At 37.7% G+C, this 20,500-nt stretch overlaps 1 protein-coding gene across 1 annotated transcript in view; it reads right to left on the bottom strand.

The window, feature by feature from the left end:
• Positions 1 to 20,500, bottom strand: part of LOC310726753 (obscurin-like) — a 238,298-nt gene that overhangs the window by 29,616 nt on the left and 188,182 nt on the right. The window contains exons 7-17 of the mRNA XM_083542563.1: positions 19,135 to 19,431; positions 18,513 to 18,785; positions 17,532 to 17,609; positions 15,403 to 15,675; positions 14,629 to 14,901; positions 13,831 to 14,103; positions 11,265 to 11,537; positions 10,564 to 10,836; positions 9,516 to 9,788; positions 9,093 to 9,425; positions 8,502 to 8,777 (exon numbers count right to left, since the gene is read on the bottom strand). Of these exons, the coding sequence (XP_083398689.1) occupies positions 8,502 to 8,777; positions 9,093 to 9,425; positions 9,516 to 9,788; positions 10,564 to 10,836; positions 11,265 to 11,537; positions 13,831 to 14,103; positions 14,629 to 14,901; positions 15,403 to 15,675; positions 17,532 to 17,609; positions 18,513 to 18,785; positions 19,135 to 19,431 (2,895 nt within the window). The remainder of the gene's footprint in view (positions 1 to 8,501; positions 8,778 to 9,092; positions 9,426 to 9,515; positions 9,789 to 10,563; positions 10,837 to 11,264; positions 11,538 to 13,830; positions 14,104 to 14,628; positions 14,902 to 15,402; positions 15,676 to 17,531; positions 17,610 to 18,512; positions 18,786 to 19,134; positions 19,432 to 20,500) is intronic.

The raw sequence follows: 20,500 nt of genomic DNA, 5'->3' as shown, positions 1-20,500 counted from the left end.
AAGAGAATTTTTTTTCACAGAGTATCACAGGTAGTGGACTGAGCTCCATCTTGTCCTTCCTTGACTGACAGAGTGGCAGAGCAGCGATATGTGTTAAAGTCTGACCACTTCCTGTGACCTCACTCACACAGAGAGACAGATGCAGAGACGGAGAGAGAGAGAGAGAGAGAGAGAGAGAGAGAGAGAGAGAGAGAGAGAGAGAGAGAGAGAGAGAGAGAGAGAGAGAGAGAATGTATATATGTGACATGCACACGTCATGTGTTTCTGTTTTAAAATAAAAAGCTTTTGAGGAGAGAAGTCAGAGGAGAATGGCCTGTCTGGATCAAGCTGACTGAAAATCTTGAATTCCAAAAAGTTACTGAGAAGTTGCTTAACTCCTGCTTTTCTCTCCTCTGATGGTACAGTCCTGTCCACCTAAAGCCAGGTTTAAGAACACTTACGAGTTTCTTTCTGTTTTAATTTATGTAATAAATGCATGTAAAATTTGATGAAATATAAAATATCAGGTAATTTATTGTATAAAAGTTTTACATATGTAAAGCTCTTTAGCTGTAACTAATATTATTATAATTAATAGTTCACCTGAATGGCTGCCCTCACAGTGTGACTGCTGCCCTCTGCTGGCTGCTGTAGGTGTAGCACAGCCTCTTATAGTAATAATAGTAAATAAATGTTGATTTTTACTGTAAAATATGCATGAAGCAAATTTCTTGCTCCCTTAGAAAAAGTGTGTGATGTTCACTTTTTGTAGACTGTGTTAGTGTCATTTACAACATTAATTTAAATACCAGGTTGATTTACATGCCCCTAAACCTCACAATTTAATTCTTTTACAGGACTGAGAGAAAATGCGCTAATGAGTTTAACACTGAATTTTTGTTTTTTACTTTATAGTGATTGTTTAATTGTCTGAATTACTGCTGTAATCTTCATTTCCTGTGTTGTGTTTTGGACATTTTGAGTGTAATGTTAGTCCTGAACATCAGTGTTGCAGTGTGTAGACATTTACTCCTAAACTTTACTGCACTGAGATAATATAAGACAATGAAAAGACAACAATAAATCAGTGATAATAGATTTAATATTACATTAAAACAATGGAAATGATTTAAATATATTTATATTTTTGTCTAACCAGCTTTGCAACACACTGAAATATGAATAAATTAACTATACAGTTTTATAGCAGGTGAAGCTGCAGCCAGTGATCACACCTGCTGGAGCTTTAATCTTTTTTTTTTTTTTTTTTTTTATTGGAGTGTATTAACCCTCTTACAGCCTCTACAACATGAAGAAGCCCAATTTATTAATTATTATCAAAGAATCTACACAGAAAATGTACTAAAATAGAAAAATAAAACTGATTTAACAAGAAAAGTTATGTTTTTTGTTTATAATGTTAAAATATGCAAACAAGCAAAGTACATACAAAGTTTACTTTCAGCAAAATGTAGAAAAAGAAAAGCATTAGAAGAAAAAATATATTAGAAATGTTTCTGTGTACAGGAAGGAGATGATGATGATACTCTACTGCTGTGTACAGGAAGGAGATGATGATACTCTACTGCTGTGTACAGGAAGGAGATGATTATTATACTCTACTGCTGTGTACAGGAAGGAGATGATTATTATACTCTACTGCTGTGTACAGGAAGGAGATGATATTATACTCTACTGCTGTGTACAGGAAGGAGATGATGATACTCTACTGCTGTGTACAGGAAGGAGATGATTATTATACTCTACTGCTGTGTACAGGAAGGAGATGATGATGATACTCTACTGCTGTGTACAGGAAGGAGATGATTATTATACTCTACTGCTGTGTACAGGAAGGAGATGATATTATACTCTACTGCTGTGTACAGGAAGGAGATGATGATACTCTACTGCTGTGTACAGGAAGGAGATGATGATGATACTCTACTGCTGTGTACAGGAAGGAGATGATGATGATACTCTACTGCTGTGTACAGGAAGGAGATGATTATTATACTCTACTGCTGTGTACAGGAAGGAGATGATATTATACTCTACTGCTGTGTACAGGAAGGAGATGATGATACTCTACTGCTGTGTACAGGAAGGAGATGATATTATACTCTACTGCTGTGTACAGGAAGGAGATGATGATACTCTACTGCTGTGTACAGGAAGGGGATGATGATACTCTACTGCTGTGTACAGGAAGGAGATGATGATACTTTACTGCTGTGTACAGGAAGGAGATGATGATGATACTCTACTGCTGTGTACAGGAAGGAGATGATGATACTCTACTGCTGTGTACAGGAAAAGGAGGAGTAGATGCTACTTTATGAGGAATCTCTGATGCTTTATCTTTAGCAGAAGGACAGTTTGAGAGCTTCTATGAGGCACATGTTGTGAGTGCTGACTTTTTTGCAGCATTATGCTGGGAAGCAGCAAAAGATGTGGAGAAGCAAAGAAGCTAAACAAACTGATAAAGAAGTCTGGGTCTGTTCTGGGATGCTACCTGGACACTTTGATGGGGTCATGACAAAGAAGGAACTGAACACCTACAGTAATGGCATCCAAACAGCAGAGTTCTTTCAATAACAGTCTCATTCTGCTTCACTGCACTATGGAATGATACAGGGGGGATTTTATATTTCACAAATCATCATCACTCTGTTCCGTGCTTCATCACTCAAGATAGTTTGTGCCTTTTCTCTGAATGACCTCATTGTGGATCTAAAGGTGGTTTTCTGTTCACTGCACTGCTGCTTACTGACTATATAATTGTACTTAAACAGATTATTGTGGACGATCTGCTGATCAGATCCTATTTAACTGTAAATCTACTTTCACTCTTACATTTACTCAGAGGACTGCTTTTTACAGTTATTTATTATTTACTACTATTTATAGAATTACTGAAAATGTTTACTAATTTGATTGTATTATATTTATATGATATATTTTAAGGCTGATAATAATGATGTTGATAAAATGTGAATTTTAACAGATATATTTTTTAATAATTTTACTGTTGTTTTGGGAAAAATACAGTACAGAAGACAAACAAAAACACAATGTGTTCAGCTGTCTGTTAGGTGACTGCAGCTTCATCAGTGTACACAGACACGTGGCTCACTGCAGAGGGAATAACAAAGAAATTGCAATAAATAAGGTTATGAATCCATATTTCCTGGTATTATATCCTGATATCCATTTTACAAATGATTAAACTATTTAAATCAGTGATTTTGTATGTTCATAGCTAACAGCTCATAACTGTGTTAGTAGAATGAGATGATGAAGAATTATCTAGACAGACACCAAACTAACATGGAGACTGGACAAACTGTGAGACGGTTTTGTGTACTGGATGAATTGTGTAACTGCTGGATGCCAAATTTTACCCAATGCACCTTTAAAATAATGCATGGTGTTTTATTGTCTTTTATTTTTTATACTGTAAATTCCATGAATCTCACCTCCATGTTGTGTTTCAGCTTTGAGTAGACAGTAACATCATCCACATTGGCCTTATCTAGATGGAATAAAAATATCCTGAATGACTGGAAAAATTACAACTAATTACAATCTAAACTGTTGAATAGAAAATGATCTGGTAATTTTCTGTAATATCAGCTCTCATAGTGCAGTTTTTATTCACATGTTTATAGTAATTTTTATAGCAATATGATGTATTCTGCTGTACCTTTTGTTCTCCTTGTTTTTTTCAGTGGCTTTAGTTTGAGCTTAGCATAAGCTACATCACCAACACTGGGTTCATCATCAGCACCTGCAGTTAAAGAGAATAAAACCATACCAATGATCTTTAGCCATTTAATACATCAGTCATCACTCAGAACCCTATAAATAATTCATTATAAACTCTACCATTGATCCTGTTTGCCTTCTTTTTCTTCACTCTTCGCTTCATCTCTCTGCTCTCAGCTGCAGCTTCACCTGAACACAGTGCAGTGTGGTGATCACTACAGGACTCTTCTGTACTTTACTCTATAGAGCTGATCTACAGTTAACACTCATTATTTAGCCTCCTATAGTTAGTAGTAATGTGATCACTACTTCTTGGTCTGGTCAGGATACAAGATGATGATTTTGGAACAGACTGTAATTTATTTAGTGTGACCTTATTAACCCCAGGAAGAAGGGCACTACAGTGATCACTGTGGGGAAATAAAGAAATCCATCAGATTTACAGCCAATAGAACTGAAGAAATCAAGAACTTCTTGGTATAATTGGTGTGAGACAGGCATGGTGGTGGTACAGTCAACTCTAATTCATCTATGTATAATCTGAAGGAGTTGTCGGATTGTTTAGGTTTCAAGAGTAATCTGAAACAAATAAACAGATCTGATTCAATTACTTAATGCCAGTGAGCCTTCATAGAGCTCAGAATGCTGTTACCCCTCAGAGCAGAGGGTGAGGAGGAAATATGACCAAATTAAAGAGGAGCAGGTGAATCCAGATTAGAAACTATACATCATTTAACAGTGTGATTGTGTCATCAAGAAGGTCAAAGCAATACAAATGTGCAGTTAAAAGACAGAAGAAAGAGTGAAATCTGAACAATTAATTGATTCCCACTTGTAAAACTTTTCAGTGCAAGAAAAGAAAGCCTTTGAGTGAGTAAAGATGAAAAACAGATTATTGGACACAATAATATCAACAGATAAAAGCTAAGACACAGGAGGATCAGTTGAATATAAAGATAAATGAATGTAACTACAAGTCTGAGCTACACAACCAGTAAATTTACAAGTACATTTAATAATTAAACAAAAACTCTATTATGAGTGGCTCAACAGATCTCACAGACAAAATAATGTAAAAAAAAAAATTTATAATAAATAAATAAACAAATAAATAAATAAATAAATAAATGTGATGCAAACATAACATATCAAAAGCAGATATTCAGACCTTTCTTTCTTTTGCAGCACCACAGAAGGATCATTAAAATCACTACAGCAAAGAACAAAAGTCCCAAACCCACAGCCACTGCTACTGTTCCACCACTGACTGTAGAACCTGAGACTGAGAAAAGAAAATACAGCAGATTTTAAACTGGGCTTGTTAAAGAGAACAAAAATATATAAGCAGAAGGTTTCTCACGTCTGACTGAGATCCAGCTTCTCGGTGACTCTCCTCTCTCTGAGTGTTTACAGTGGTAGAAACCTTCATCTGACTTTGAGACTTTATGGATGATCATCTCTCCTGTAGTCTGGTTCTGGACGACTGATCCATCTTTATAGAAATCAGCTCGGAGGTTTAAGGGATTTGTGTGACGATATAAACAGTGTAGAGTCAGAGGATGTCCCTCAGTCACAGGAGGAACAGAACTCTCCAGAATCACATCACCATCTAGAACACAGAAAATCACTTTTACAGCTAAACATGATTCCAGCTAGAAATTAAATCCACTAGAAGGTGTTTATGAAGAATATAATAAATTTCTTTCATGTATTCAGGCTAATTTTATTTCTGATGTTGCTTTTAACAGTCGACATTTTCCTAAAGCATCTTTATAAAGATACAGTGAGGAAAATAAGTATTTGAACACCCTGCTATTTTGCAAGTTCTCCCACTTAAAAATCATGGAGGGGTCTGAAATTGTCATCGTAGGTGCATGTCCACTGTGAGAGACATAATCTAAAAAAGAAAATACAGAAATCACAATATATTACTTTCTAAAAAAAGATTTTGTATGATACAGCTGCAAATAAGTATTTGAACACCTGTCTATCAGCTAGAATTCTGACCCTCAAAGACCTGTTAGTCTGCCTTTAAAATGTCCACCTCCACTACATTTATTATCCTAAATTAGATGCACCTGTTTGAGGTCGTTAGCTGCATAAAGACACCTGTCCACCCCAAACAATCAGTAAGAATCTAACTACTAACATGGCCAAGACCAAAGAGCTGTCCAAAGACATTAGAGACAAAATTGTACACCTCCACAAGGCTGGAAAGGGCTACGGGGAAATTGCCAAGCAGCTTGGTGAAAAAAGGTCCACTGTTGGAGCAATTATTAGAAAATGGAAGAAGCTAAACATGACTGTCAATCTCCCTCGGACTGGGGCTCCATGCAAGATCTCACCTCGTGGGGTCTCAATGATCCTAAGGAAGGTGAGAAATCAGCCCAGAACTACACGGGAGGAGCTGGTCAATGACCTGAAAAGAGCTGGGACCACCGTTTCCATGGTTACTGTTGGTAATACACTAAGAGGTCATGGTTTGAAATCATGCATAGCATGGAAGGTTCCCCTACTTAAACCAGCACATGTCCAGGCACGTCTTAAGTTTGCCAATGACCATTTGGATGATCCAGAGGAGTCATGGGAAAAAGTCATGTGGTCAGATGAGACCAAAATGGAACTTTTGGGTCATAATTCCACTAAACGTGTTTGGAGGAAGAAGATTGATAAATACCATCCCAAGAACACCATCCCTACTGTGAAGCATAGGGGTGGTCGCATCATGCTTTGGGGTGTTTTTCTGCACATGGGACAGGGCGACTGCACTGTATTAAGGAGAGGATGACCGGGGCCATGTATTGCGAGATTTTGGGGAACAACATCCTTCCCTCAGTTAGAGCATTGAAGATGGTCTAAGAAGCATATCAAGGTTCTGGCATGGCCTAGCCAGTCTCCAGACCTAAACCCAATAGAGAATCTTTGGATGGAGCTCAAACTCCGTGTTTCTCAGCAACAGGCCAGAAACCTGACTGATCTAAAGAAAATCTGTGTGGAGGAGTGGGCCAAAATCCCTCCTGCAGTGTGTGCAAACCTGGTGAAAAACTACAGGAAATGTTTGACCTCTGTAATTGCAAATAAAGGCTACTGTACCAAATATTGTTTAAATACTTATTTGCAGCTGTATCATACAAATAAATAGTTAAAAAATCATATATTGTGATTTCTGAATTATTATTTTTTATTATGTCTCTCACAGTGGACATGCACCTGCGATGACAATTTCAGACCCCTCCATAATTTCTAAGTGGGAGAACTTACAAAATAGCAGGGTGTTCAAATACTTATTTTCCTCACTGTAAATAGACTGAGATTATTGTGATCATTTATCTGTATATAAATGAACTTATTAAACATGAGGATTTTAAACATGTTTCAAGTCTGCAGAAAACGCAAGACACGAGCTCATGAGAGAATATTTACCTGAATTTTGTCATCATCAATACAGATTTCTGATGTCAGACATTGTTTTTAGTTAGGGCTCATTTACAGATTCTACAAAATTACTCAGATAAAAAACATCTGATACCACAAAGTGCTAAAAACTGAAGCTTGTCTAGTGTATGTTCTCATACTAATAAACTGATACCAAAAAGAGAGCAATTTGAAAGTATTTTTGATGATTAATGACACACAGCACAGAATCAGCATAAGGTGCTGTGAATTACTCAGTGGTGGGAGGTCAGGGCAGAAAAGCCTTCTCTGCTGGCCTAAACACTATCAGAAGCACTGACCTACATTTACAACCTAATTTCTAATATTTGTTCCATGAAATTGTATTAATTTATTCCCAACTGTTTATTCTCTTCATTTCGTAATGTTTCTCTTGGCTGCACTGCTTCTAGTACGTGTATGTGGATATTAGATTTTTTTTGTCCATTCAGATTTCAGCCTTTATGTGCTGCCATGTCAGTCTAATCTGCCCAGGGCCTTCAAAGTCTGTACTGCTAGCCTTTTTTTTTTTTTTTTTTTTTTTTTACCATAGTCTCTATAAGAAAAAGCTGTTTCTTTAACCAAGTTCGACTGGAAACCACGTGTGTAGCTCTGCACACATTAATACATATGAGTTAGACTTTTCTATGCCTACAGAGCAAGAGAAATTTATTTGGTTGCGGACATAATTAATAATACTTTTTTCAAGAAAAGCTAGATGGCTAGAAGAGGTCGGCCAACCCCGGAGCTAGATAGCGTGTCTCAGCCCGTGAAAGGGTTTGTTTACCACTTCCAGACCAGTGAATACGAGCGATACCACTGGATACATTTGTACGTTTACATTTTATCATTTTTGTCATGTTATTAGACAAATATTGATTCTGAACTGCTGCAGATGTTGTAGGTGCACAGTTGTGGTTGTAGTGTAGAGGTTTGGAGTCTTAACTGGGTTTGTTGCTGTAGTAAAATGTTATTCACCCTCCATATGTGAAATGCCCCTCTCTCTGTAATGCCACACATTGTTATATTGCGTTTTTGTATTGTATTGATGGTTTCTATAATTGTGACGTGAAAGTGGTCGTATTAAGAGGTGGATTAAGTCAGGTACGGCCCCACTGAAGGCCCAGGAATCAAATGCACGGCCGCCACTGGAATTACTGCAAATGTGGATCTTTTAAACTATTCCCAGAAGTATTTCCCCAAAGAAATGTTCATGTCTTTCATAATAGTCCTTCCAGTGGGAAAATCTTCATGTTCTGAATATTCTGTAATGAAACATTTCTCTTTCTCTTTGACAGTAAACACACTACATGAAGACTCACCATGAACTGTGATGTTGACAGGATTACTGTTTTCTCCAGATTCAGACTCACACCAGTAAACTCCAGTGTAGAATGTGGAGAGGAAGCTGATGTTACATGTAGATCCTGTACCAGATCCCCACTGTAAACAATCAAACACTCCTTCACTGTCTGTGTATCGTCTCACTGTCCATCCAGTAGAGTTACTCTGGTCCTCACAGCTCAGTGAGAGAGAGTCATGAGTAAAGTGTTGAATTCTGCTGGGACTGATGATCAGAGACACTGGAGGAGATTCACCTTCAACACAGAAAACAGCCAATTCTAACAATTTCCTCATTGCAAAGTAAACCACATCAGCACATGCTGTTATACATGATATAGTGTCATTATGAACCAGTTCCTGAGTCCTGTATGTTACACAGAAATGCTATATTTCATTCTGACGAGGGGTGGAGACATCAGAAAATACAGAGAACACAAGGAAAATTTATATAATGAGTTTCTACCAGGGATTAAGGCTATTATTCTACCTTCTATTTATTTATAACTAAATGTTGCATTTATACGATCTTTCCATCATCATGCAATGTTTGCATTGCTAATTTCCCTCACCAGAGATCCATAGAGGCTGTGGATTGCTGTACAGTATGTGACTGACTGGTTCTCCTCTATCTCCTTTACACACATAAACTCCTGTGTGATAAAGAGCAGAAGGACTGAGAGTGTAGTTGCCTCCAGATCCTCTGCTGTTGTCTGAGAGAAGCTCCACATACATGACATAGTCAGTATTTTTTATTTGAGTTACACCGTCTCTATAGGGAACAACTGTGTACCAGCTGAATGTCCAGTCTGTAGAGGAGTCTGTAACCTCACAGCTTAGAGTCACTGAGTCTCCTTCAGTCAGCCAGTTCTGTGGAGATACACTCAGTACTGCCTGTAGTCTCTCTGTTACATGGGAAGTTCAGAACATTTTGAGACTTATTTAATAAACAGTAATACATTTTCACAGTTCTCAAAAAATAAAACCACATTTACCTGATACAGTCAGTGTAACAGCATCACTGAGGTGTGAGGAACGTGAGCCTTCACTCTCTCTTCCTTTACAGGTGTATTTACCTGTGTGTGTCACTCTAAGAAAACGAATCCTGTACATCTGTACACTACTGACAGGACTGAGTGAAGCATCTTTATACCAGCTGTACTGCCACCTAGATACACTTTCATCCTGTATCTCACATCTCAGAGTGACAGTGTCTCCATTGAACACCTGATGATCAGGATTTATAGATGCCAATGGTTTGGGTTTTACTGTAGAAAATAACAGAGAATGTAAAATGTAATGATATATGCTAAGAATGATTAGAATAGTGGAATAGTGGAATAGTGGATTTGAGATGTAATGACATGATTCTGTATAGAAAATCAGTGCATGGGCTCAGAAACAACTTTCAGAAATCATGTGTGTTCACCCTGTATCCTAAAATGCGGGTTAAAACTTTATTATGCAAAGAAGAAACCATGATACATGATACAGAAACACATCCAGCTTCTCTTTGCCAAAACCTATTAAAATGTACTGAGTCAAAGTGGAAAACTGATGTGTGGTCAGATAAATAGTAATTTGAAATTATTTTTGGAAACTACGGATGCAGCATTCCCTGAGCTAAAGAAGAATAACCCATCGGTAAATAATCAGGGATCAGTTCAAAAACGCTGCATCTCTAATGGAATAATTGTGCATTAGTGCATATGGAATGAATAACTTGTACATCTGGACAGAAATCATTAGTTCTGAAAGTTATGTACAGGTTTTAGAAAAACATATGGTTCCATCCAGATATGTTTTTCTAAAACCTGTACATACCTTTCAGATCTAATTATTTCTATCCAGATGTACAAGTTATTCATTGCAATGCAATGCATCCTGCAATTGCAATGCAATGCCTCCTGTCTTCCCATTCAATGCAAAAACACATACAGCAAAATTATTTTAATCTATATTTAATTAATACAGGAGAAGGACATTTTCATAAATACTGAATTGAACAATTTCATGTTTCACCAGAAATCCTCACACACTCACCTGATACAGTCAGTGTAACAGCATCACTGAGGTGTGAGGAACGTGAGCCTCCACTCTCTCTTCCTTTACAGGTGTATTTACCTGTGTGTGTCACTTCAACACTACTGATTCTGTACATCTGTACACTACTGACAGGACTGAGTGAAGCATCTTTATACCAGCTGTACTGCCACCTAGATACACTTTCATCCTGTATCTCACATCTCAGAGTGACAGTGTCTCCACTGAACACCTGTTTATCAGGATTTATAGATGCCACTGGTTTGGGTTTTACTGGTGGAAATAACAGAGCATCAAAAATGTAATGATGAATGTCATAAGCATAAAATTATGGTTGATGAACAAATGCATTTCATTAACTCTATCCACTTATTTGCACATGAATAGTATTGATTCATTTGCATTCATACATATTTGTCATCTGGTGTGGTTTATCCTAAAACATTCCTTTACCAAGCTCTGTCTAACAGACAAACTATAGAATGTGTACTAGTTACAAACAATAGCTAGTGGTACAATAATGATAATGTGTTTATTCAAAAATATGTAAACATGTTCTAAATATTTTTAATATTTCCATGTAATGTGTTTGTTACTATATTTTGTTATATTCCAACATACTGTATACTACATAGTAAAAAGCTACTAATGAATGTCTAACTGCAAATTTCCATATGTCTCAAAAACACACACACACTCACCTGATATAGTCAGTGTAACAACATCACTGAGGTGTGAGGAACGTGAGCCTCCACTCTCTCTTCCTTTACAGGTGTATTTACCTGTGTGTATCACTTCAACACTACTGATTCCGTACATCTGTACACTACTGACAGGACTGAGTGAAGCATCTTTATACCAGCTGTACTGCCACCTAGATACACTTTTATCCTGTATCTCACAATTCAGAGTGACAGTTTCTCCACTGAACACCTGTTTATCAGGATTTATAGACGTCACTGGTTTGGGTCTTGCTGTTGGATTAAAACAGGGTGTCTATTTAAAATAATTAAAATAAGTTATACAAGCCTCCACAGTTCTCCTCATTCTTGTCTTTTAGTCAATGCCACTGTCTCTAAACCATACAACATAGCAGGTCTAAGGACAGTTCTATTAACTTTCTCTTTCACTCTTGCAGATACCTTTCTATTACAATTCACTCATTCCACTTTTCTCCATCCACTCCACCCTGCCTGTACCTTTTTTCTTCACTTCTCTAAAACACTCTTTATTACTTTGCACATTTAACCCCAGGTATCTAAACTCCTCCATGCCATCTGTGCGGTCGTTGACAAGTTCCAGGAGGTGTAAAAGGCATCAGCGGCATTCTAAAGCTACCTCTCTGGTTGCTCCCAGGGGGCTGCTCGGTGGGCACAGAGGCAAACACCTAGCTATACATTGCCTGTCCCTTCCTTAGCTCTCTTACTTAGTCTGTTAACCCTGCCACGATCCATGCTTCAGGGTATAGCAACCTCTAGCGAGTGCCTCCCTCTACCTCCTCCTGGTCCTGTAGCAGATAGGCGAGGCCGCCGCCTCTCAGGAGGTCCCAGCGCCTGCAAGGATTGCAAGACCAGAGACCAGTCTCAAGAGACTGGTTCACTTGAGGAGACTATCTGGCAGCCTCGAAATGCCTACCAGACATGTCTCAGTGGGTCCTTTACACCGTAGAAAAGTGCTACTCGATTCAGATCTGCTTGTCCCCTTCTTGCTTCGACAGGCTGTGGTCTTGGGACAATACGTACTTACTCTTTTAAGGAAGAAGAAGGCCATCGAGGTGGCCCCTTCTTTAGACACATAGTCCGAGATCTACAGCTGGGACTTTGTGGTTTTCAAGAAAGATAGGGGGTTGCGACCTATTCTAGATCTGCACTCCTTAAAGCATTCGTTACTGAGGCTCAGCTTCAGGATGCTCACCCTCAAGTGGGTCATGTCTCAAATCAGGTCCGAGGACTGGTTTGTCACGGTAGATCTAAAGGACACATACTCCCAAATATCCATTCTTCTGTCCCACAGGAAGTTCCTCAGGTTTACTTTCAGGGGCAAAGCTTACCAATATCGGGTCCTTCTAATCAGCCTCAAAATGTATGAATGTGGCTCTGACCCCGCTGAGAGTCCTTGGCATCTTTATTCTGTCATTTACTGTGAAGCAGTTCCAGAGGCTGCTGGGGCTCATGGCAGCAGCATCCAGTGTGATCCCACTTGGCCTTCTGCACATGAGACACCACCAGTGGTGGTTTAGAGATAGACGGTTATCCAGGGAAGGAGAACCCACTCCGGACCATTAATGTCTTGTGGTGAGCCCTTCGAGCGTTGGACGTGTGGAGAGAACCTGCATTCCTGTCTCAAAGCCCCATGCTGGGATCTTTAAGTCATCGCGTAACGCTAATGATTGATGCTTCCCCCACGGGGTGGGGGTGGTCATGAGTGGCCGCTTTGGCCAAGGTCAGTGGAGTAGGCGCCATCTCACTTTGGCACATTAACTGCCTGGAGATGCTGGCCATGCTTCTGTGTCTGAAGCACTTTCTCCCAGAATGTGTGGTCTGTACAGACAACACATCAGTGGTCTCCTATATCAACCATCAGTGGGGGGTCTGCGATCTCACCCTATACATGGCTGGCATGGCAGGTTCTTTAGCCCCTGAGAATACTCTTGCCACCCTGCCTGCTCTGGATTTTGTTCCTGATCCTGTTCCTGATCCTGACCCTTGTTTTGCTCTGGTTATGGTTTTGATCTCTGGACTGTTTTTTCTTTTATATATATATATATATATATATATATATATATATATATATATATATATATATATATATATATATATATATATATATTTATGCTCTGCCTTTCCTAGTTATGTTTGCTGGTTTCTGATTTTTCGGAAAGTTTTGGATTTGGTTTTTTCTCTTCCTGCATTGCCCTGTTCGCCTGTGTCTTTGACCCTGAACTGTTTCTTGGACTGTGGTTTTGCTTTGCCATATTGCTCAGTTACCTTTTTTCATTAAAGCCTGTTTTTTACCTAATTCCTGCTCGCATCCTGCATTTGGGTCCACACTCACCTAGTCACCCATGAGACACCCTGACAGAATAATCTGGCCATGTATCGTGTCCCCACCCCGTGAGAGAGTTCCTGACACCTCTAACCTAAACCAGCTGGTAAAATTATTTGGCAGTGGAGCCATGACTGAGCATCAGCTGTGGACAAAGACAAGGCAGACAAACAGGCAGGTAACATAATAATTCTCAGTCTTAATGAAACCTCACACACTCACCTGATACAGTCAGTGTAATAGCATCACTGAGGTGTGAGGAACTTGAGCCTCCACTCTCTCTTCCATTACAGGTGTATTTACCTGTGTGTGTCACTTCAACACTATTTATTCTGTACATCTGTACACTACTGACAGGACTGTGGGAAGCATCTTTATACCAGCTGTACTGCCACCTAGATACACTTTCATCCTGTATCTCACATCTTAAAGTGACAGTGTCTCCACTGAACACTGGTTTATCAGGATTTATAGATGCCACTGGTTTGGGTTTTACTGTAAATATAATTCAACATCTAATTATCATGATGAATATATTGTACAGTATATTGATATATAGTGAATGCAACAGTTTGCTTTCATCAACACTGTTCACTAATTTATAAAAAAAAAAAAATAAATAAAATAAATAAAATAAAAAATAAAAAATGTAAAAATAATTTCTCAACAGGCATGTTTTTTTGCAGAGAAATATAGATTTTTTTCACCACACTCTGTTTAAAAGACTGAATATGGAGTAAATACGAGTTACAAATACTATGGATAAATACCAACAATGTTCAGTTACAAATATTTAACCAGGTTCTAAGTATTTTTCCAAGATTTTTTTATTTACTAATTACTGTTCCATTCTATATAGTATATTGTGTTTAGACTCTAAACAAGTGAAGATCATTTCTTGCATGTTTTATACATTCAATACTTCTGGTTCAGATGTACAGTATATTACACCATAAAAAAATATTTATCACTGTCTAACTGCATAATTTGATGTGTTACATGAGTCAAAAACACACTCACCTGATACAGTCAGTGTAACAGCATCACTGAGGTGTGAGGAACGTGAGCCTCCACTCTCTCTTCCTTTACAGGTGTATTTACCTGTGTGTGTCACTTCAACACTACTGATTCTGTACATCTGTACACTACTGACAGGACTGAGTGAAGCATCTTTATACCAGCTGTACTGCCACCTAGATACACTTTCATCCTGTATCTCACATCTCAGAGTGACAGTGTCTCCACTGAACACCTGCTTATCAGGATTTATAGATGCCACTGGTTTGGGTCTTTCTGTGGCAAATAACAGAGAATGTAAAATGTTATGATAAATGCTAAGAATGATAAGATTAATAGAATAGGGAATTGAGATGTGATGGCATGATTCTTGTAATGGAAATCACTGCATGGGTTTAAAAACACATTCAGACATTATTTGTGTTCACTATGTCATCCAAAAATGCAGGCTGAGGAAAAGTGGAAAACTGACGTGTGGTCAGATAAATAGTAATTTATTTTGGAAACTATGGATGCAGCATTCCCTGAGCTAAAGAAGAATGAAACATAAGGTAAATAATCAGCGATCAGTTCAAATGCCTGCATCTCTAATAAAATGATTGTGCATTACTGCGTATGGAATAAATAACTTGTACATCTGGATTTTTTTTAAGATGACGTAAAAACACATACAGCAAAATTATTTTACTTTATATTTAAATAATTCAGGTGAGGGACATTTTAATGACTATTTAGTTTAACAATTTCATGGTTCACCAGAAATCCTCACACACTCACCTGATACAGTCAGTGTAACAGCATCACTGAGGTGCGAGGAACGTGAGCCTCCACTCTCTCTTCCTTTACAGGTGTATTTACCTGTGTGTGTCACTTCAACACTACTGATTCTGTACATCTGTACACTACTGACAGGACTGAGTGAAGCATCTTTATACCAGCTGTACTGCCACCTAGATACACTTTCATCCTGTATCTCACATCTCAGAGTGACAGAGTCTCCACTGAACACCTGTTTATCAGGATTTATAGATGCCACTGGTTTGGGTTTTACTGTAGAAAATAACATAGAATGTAATATGGGATGCTGAATGTTATAATAAGTGCATGATGATGATATAAGAATGGGGGAATAGGGAAATGAGATGTGATGGTGTGATTCTGTAATGGAAATCACTGCATGGGCTCAGAAACACCTTCAGAAATCATTTGTGTTCACTGTGTCATCTAAAAATGCAGGTTAACGTTGAAGCCATATGTGAAAATGATACCAAAACACAGCCATCTTCTCTGTGCCAAAACACATTTAAAAGGATTGAGGCAACATGGAAAACTTTTCCATGGTTAGATTAATCAAAATATGAAATTAAAGGTGGCATCAAAAGGTTTTGAGACTAGCTCTGTTTACAAGAACATACTTTATTCATCTATGTTTCCACACTATAACCATCAGTATAGTCCCTTTGTACAGCAATACAGCACTCTCAGCATTTCTGCACTAATGGAATGTGTCCTTGATCTTTTTTTTTAAGCATTCCAAGCAACTTCTTCTATTCACAATGGATCTCCGCAGTAGTGTCAAAACTGTGATCTTTAAGCTGCATCTTCATTTTCAGGAAGAGGCCAAAACCTGCAGGAGCCAAATTTCTCGAGTAGGGTGGGTGCAGAAGTGAGATCACCGTGTTTCTGGGGAAAAGCTGTTTGAGAAGAACTCGGTGACAGGGTTCACAAGTTTTCAGAATAGCAGACATGGTAACACATAGGGTCAGAATAGCACCAGTTGAACAGCTGCTGATGTCCACAGGACAATGTCTTTTGGCACACAGTCTTATGAAGGTCAGTGATCTCTATGATTGGGCGTATAATTTTGTGCTTCCCTCTGTTGACGTGTTTAATCTCTAAACATTTTGATACAACCTCGAATTTTTGGAAACAATGCAGGCCACATTCTCTGAACTAAAGAAGAACAGGACCATCTGGCTTAAAATCAGTGATCAGCTCAAAAGCCTGCATCTCTAATGGAATGATGGTGCATTAGTGCCTATGGAATGGAACTTGAACATCTGGATAGGATCAATACTGTACAGGTTTTAGACAATTATTTTTCTAGCAACCCCGTATTTACAACAAAATTATTTTGTATTTTTTTCAAGATGAATTAATACAGATAAAGGAGATTTTCATGCATATTAAATTGCACTTTAAATGTGTCAGCAAAATTACCAGTAGAAGCATGGAGATGTTTAGGGGAGATGCTAGTGAACTTTTTAACAAGATTGTTTAACAAGATTTAGGAAGGTGAGAGGATGCCTGGGGAATGGAGAAGGAGTGTGCTGGTACTGATCTTTAAGCATAAGGGAGATGTGCAGAACTGCAGTAACTACCGGGGAATAAAGTTGATCAGTCAGACCATGAAGTTATGGGAAAGAGTAGTGGAAGCCAGGCTGAGAGAAGAGGTGACCATCTGTGAGCAACAGTATTGTTCATGCCGAGGAAAAGCACCACAGAGGCCTTATATGTTTTGAGAATGTTGATGGAGAAGTATAGAGAAGTTCAGAACGGGTTGCATTGTGTATTTGGGGATTTAGAGAAAGCGTACGACAGGGTGGCAAGAGGAGTTGTGGTATTGTATGAGGTCAGGTGTGGCTGAGATGGTTTGGACATGTGCAGAGGAGGGGCATGGGGTATATTGGTAGAAAAATGCTGAGTATGGAGCCGGCAGGAAGGAGGAAAAGAGGAAGACCAAGGAGGAGGTTTATGGATGTGGTGAGGGAAGACATGCAGGTAGTTGGTTTAAAAAAGGCAGATGTAGAGTACAGAGTACTATGGAGATGGATGATCTGCTGTGGCGCCCCATAATGGGGAAGTGGAAGTGGAAGAAGTGTTACCAGAACACCTCACACACTCACCTGCTACAATCAGTGTAACAGAGTCACTGAAGTCTGATGATGCCTTTGGTTTGGGTCTTGCTGAAGAAAACAGAGCATCTAAAATGTCATTAACAAAATATTATTATAAGTAAATAATTTATTTACAAATAGTGTACTAGTGAATGCAGTAGTTTGTTTTCACAAATCTGGTTAATTACACACACTCACACTACACCATTTATAAAGACTAAAAACATTCATTCTGAAAATTGTAAACATGCTCAGTTTATCTCCTCATGATAGCGAACTTGTTATACTGTGATTGCCTTTTTGCTTTCAGCTTGTTGTTACTTGTTGTTCTCTGAAGCCTGAAGTATCCTGTTTGCTGATCTTCTGACCCTGTTCTGAATTTAACATTGATTCTACCTCTTGTTTGGGATTTTCTTTGCACATTTCTCAATAAAGACTGAGTTTTCTCTACTTGTAGCACCTTTCTGAGCCTTTGTATGTGACAAAAATTTACAATAGTAGAAAAAAGAATTGAACAGAATTGTGCTTCTCCTTCCAAAATAAATGTATAATAATAGACAGCATTTGTCAGACAAAAAATACTTTATTGATCCCACAGAGAAATTGTTATTCAGCAACCTTAAATGATCTCATTCACCCTACTAACTTGAGGGTTAAGGGCCTTGCTCAAGGGCCCTGCAGTGGCAGCTTAGTGGTATCATACAAAACAACACCTCATGGTCACATTATTATTATTATTATTATTATTATTATTATTATTATTATTATTATTATTATTATTATACATTAATAATAATAATTATAATAATAATTATAATAATGTGACCATGATGTGTTGTTTTGAATGATTTCCAAAATAATCCAAAAAAAAAAGGTAGTATTTAAAACTTTAAAGTTTTGTAGATTTATTTAATACACAGTAAAAAAATAAAATAAAAATATGAATAGAAAATTGTACATTTTTAAAGGTCTAAAACAAACCACACTCACCTGATACAGTCAGTGTAACAGCATCACTGAGGTGTGAGGAACGTGAGCCTCCACTCTCTCTTCCTTTACAGGTGTATTTACCTGTGTGTGTCACTTCAACACTACTAATTGTGTACATCTGTACACTACTGACAGGACTGAGTGAAGCATCTTTATACCAGCTGTACTGCCACCTAGATACACTTTCATCCTGTATCTCACATCTCAGAGTGACAGTGTCTCCACTGAACACCTGTTTACCAGGATTTATAGATGCCACTGGTTTGGATCTTTCTGTATGTAAGAATAATGCATTTAAAAAATTTTATCATATCAGTAAACAATGATGATATAAAAAAAATTGTGGAATATTCGATGCAACTGTTTGCTTTCATCACCTCAGTCCTCTAATGTACAAATGAGGTCTTGTGTTAATTTAAATAATTAGTCAGCAAACATGTTTTCTTATACAAAGGAATCACAAGGAATTACAATAACCAAGCAATACATATATATATATATATATATATATATATATATATATATATATATATATATATATATATATATATATATATATATATATATATATATATATTAATAATATTTTTATATTGGAATATTGAAAAGGGTTATAACATACCACTCCCTGTAATCCACACAAGTTCACTCCGTTCTGTGTCATAATAGTAGTAGTTGTTGCTGTAGTCATCATCATAGTAGTTTTTCCTGCGTGCGCTACACCAGTACGCTGTTTCTTCTTCATTATCGACTGTCACTGTGTGTGTTTTTGCTTGTTCAATATACTGAAGCTTCTCCTGGTTAACTGTGTTCCATTGAAACTCCCATCCAGTGGACTGCAGCTCACAGCTCAGAGTAACGGTGTCTCCAGTGTAGACGGAGCTCTGAGGATTCACTCTCACAGTCACTTTGGGTTTTGCTGTTGGTATGAAATAAAGAAGGAGAAAAAACTTTGAAAACAAGATGTTACTATTGTATGGTTTGTTACAACAACTGCTATTTAGTCTGTTTTTGTTGTAATAAATTCTTAACTGGATTAAAGTATAAAACACTGTATCAGATAAACGCAGAGCCGAAACAAGGTGAGATTTATTGCCTTCTTTCATAATGTTCACTGTGTGTAATTATTCACACTGACTCAGCAGAATTATACTGCAAACTTAATATAAAACACAGATACTCCTGAAAACATGACGATTCCTGAGGAAGAAGTTCTCATCTAGTAGACAGAGATGAGAACATTAACATTAAACAAACAGGGACTCGTTTACTGGCAGTTACAATCTGAACAGTAATAATAATCACTATTTTAAGCAAATGCACAAAAATGAAAATAAAGACATCATCAGACTCACGTGATACAATGAGTGTAACAGCATCACTGGTCTCTGATCTCTGAGAGGAATCCCATAGACTTCTGCAGGTGTAGTCACCACTGTCAGAGTCTTCAACAGACTGGATTCTAATCGTCTGTTTTGTGCTGTCTGTAAATTTGTTATTACTTTTATACCAGCCGTATTCCCACTCAGAGCCTCCTCCCTGTATTTCACATCTGAGAGTAACACGCTCTCCAATGAACACGTGTGTATCAGGCTTTATGGACACCACAGCTTTACCATTCCCTATAAAACATTCTGTTGTTAATAAACCGTATATAAAGTCATTCCCAAGTGTACAATAATATATTTTTAGACTGAGTATAAACATGTTTTTGATATTGTTGATGTTTATATGTGTCTATAATAAACTTCTTATTATTAAGAAATCAAAGGCATTGTGGAGCATTTTATTTAGTGCTGTTTATGACAGTCGCTCACATGTACTGCTGTCATTAAATACATGTGCTGTTTATTATTTCATTAATAAAGATATTTAAGCAGAATAAAACTATTTATTCATATCTGAAGTTATTTTGTTCATCTTTTTCTTACATTATAACACTATTTATCATAACACACAGTGTGGGTGAATTTACCAAGAGCACAAAG

Source organism: Silurus aristotelis, assembly GCF_946808225.1.
Source record: "Silurus aristotelis genome assembly, chromosome: 5".
In the NCBI taxonomy this organism is placed as follows: domain Eukaryota; kingdom Metazoa; phylum Chordata; class Actinopteri; order Siluriformes; family Siluridae; genus Silurus; species Silurus aristotelis.
The sequence above is the reverse complement of the archived record's forward strand: the minus strand, read 5'-3'. Positions and strand labels throughout refer to the sequence as shown.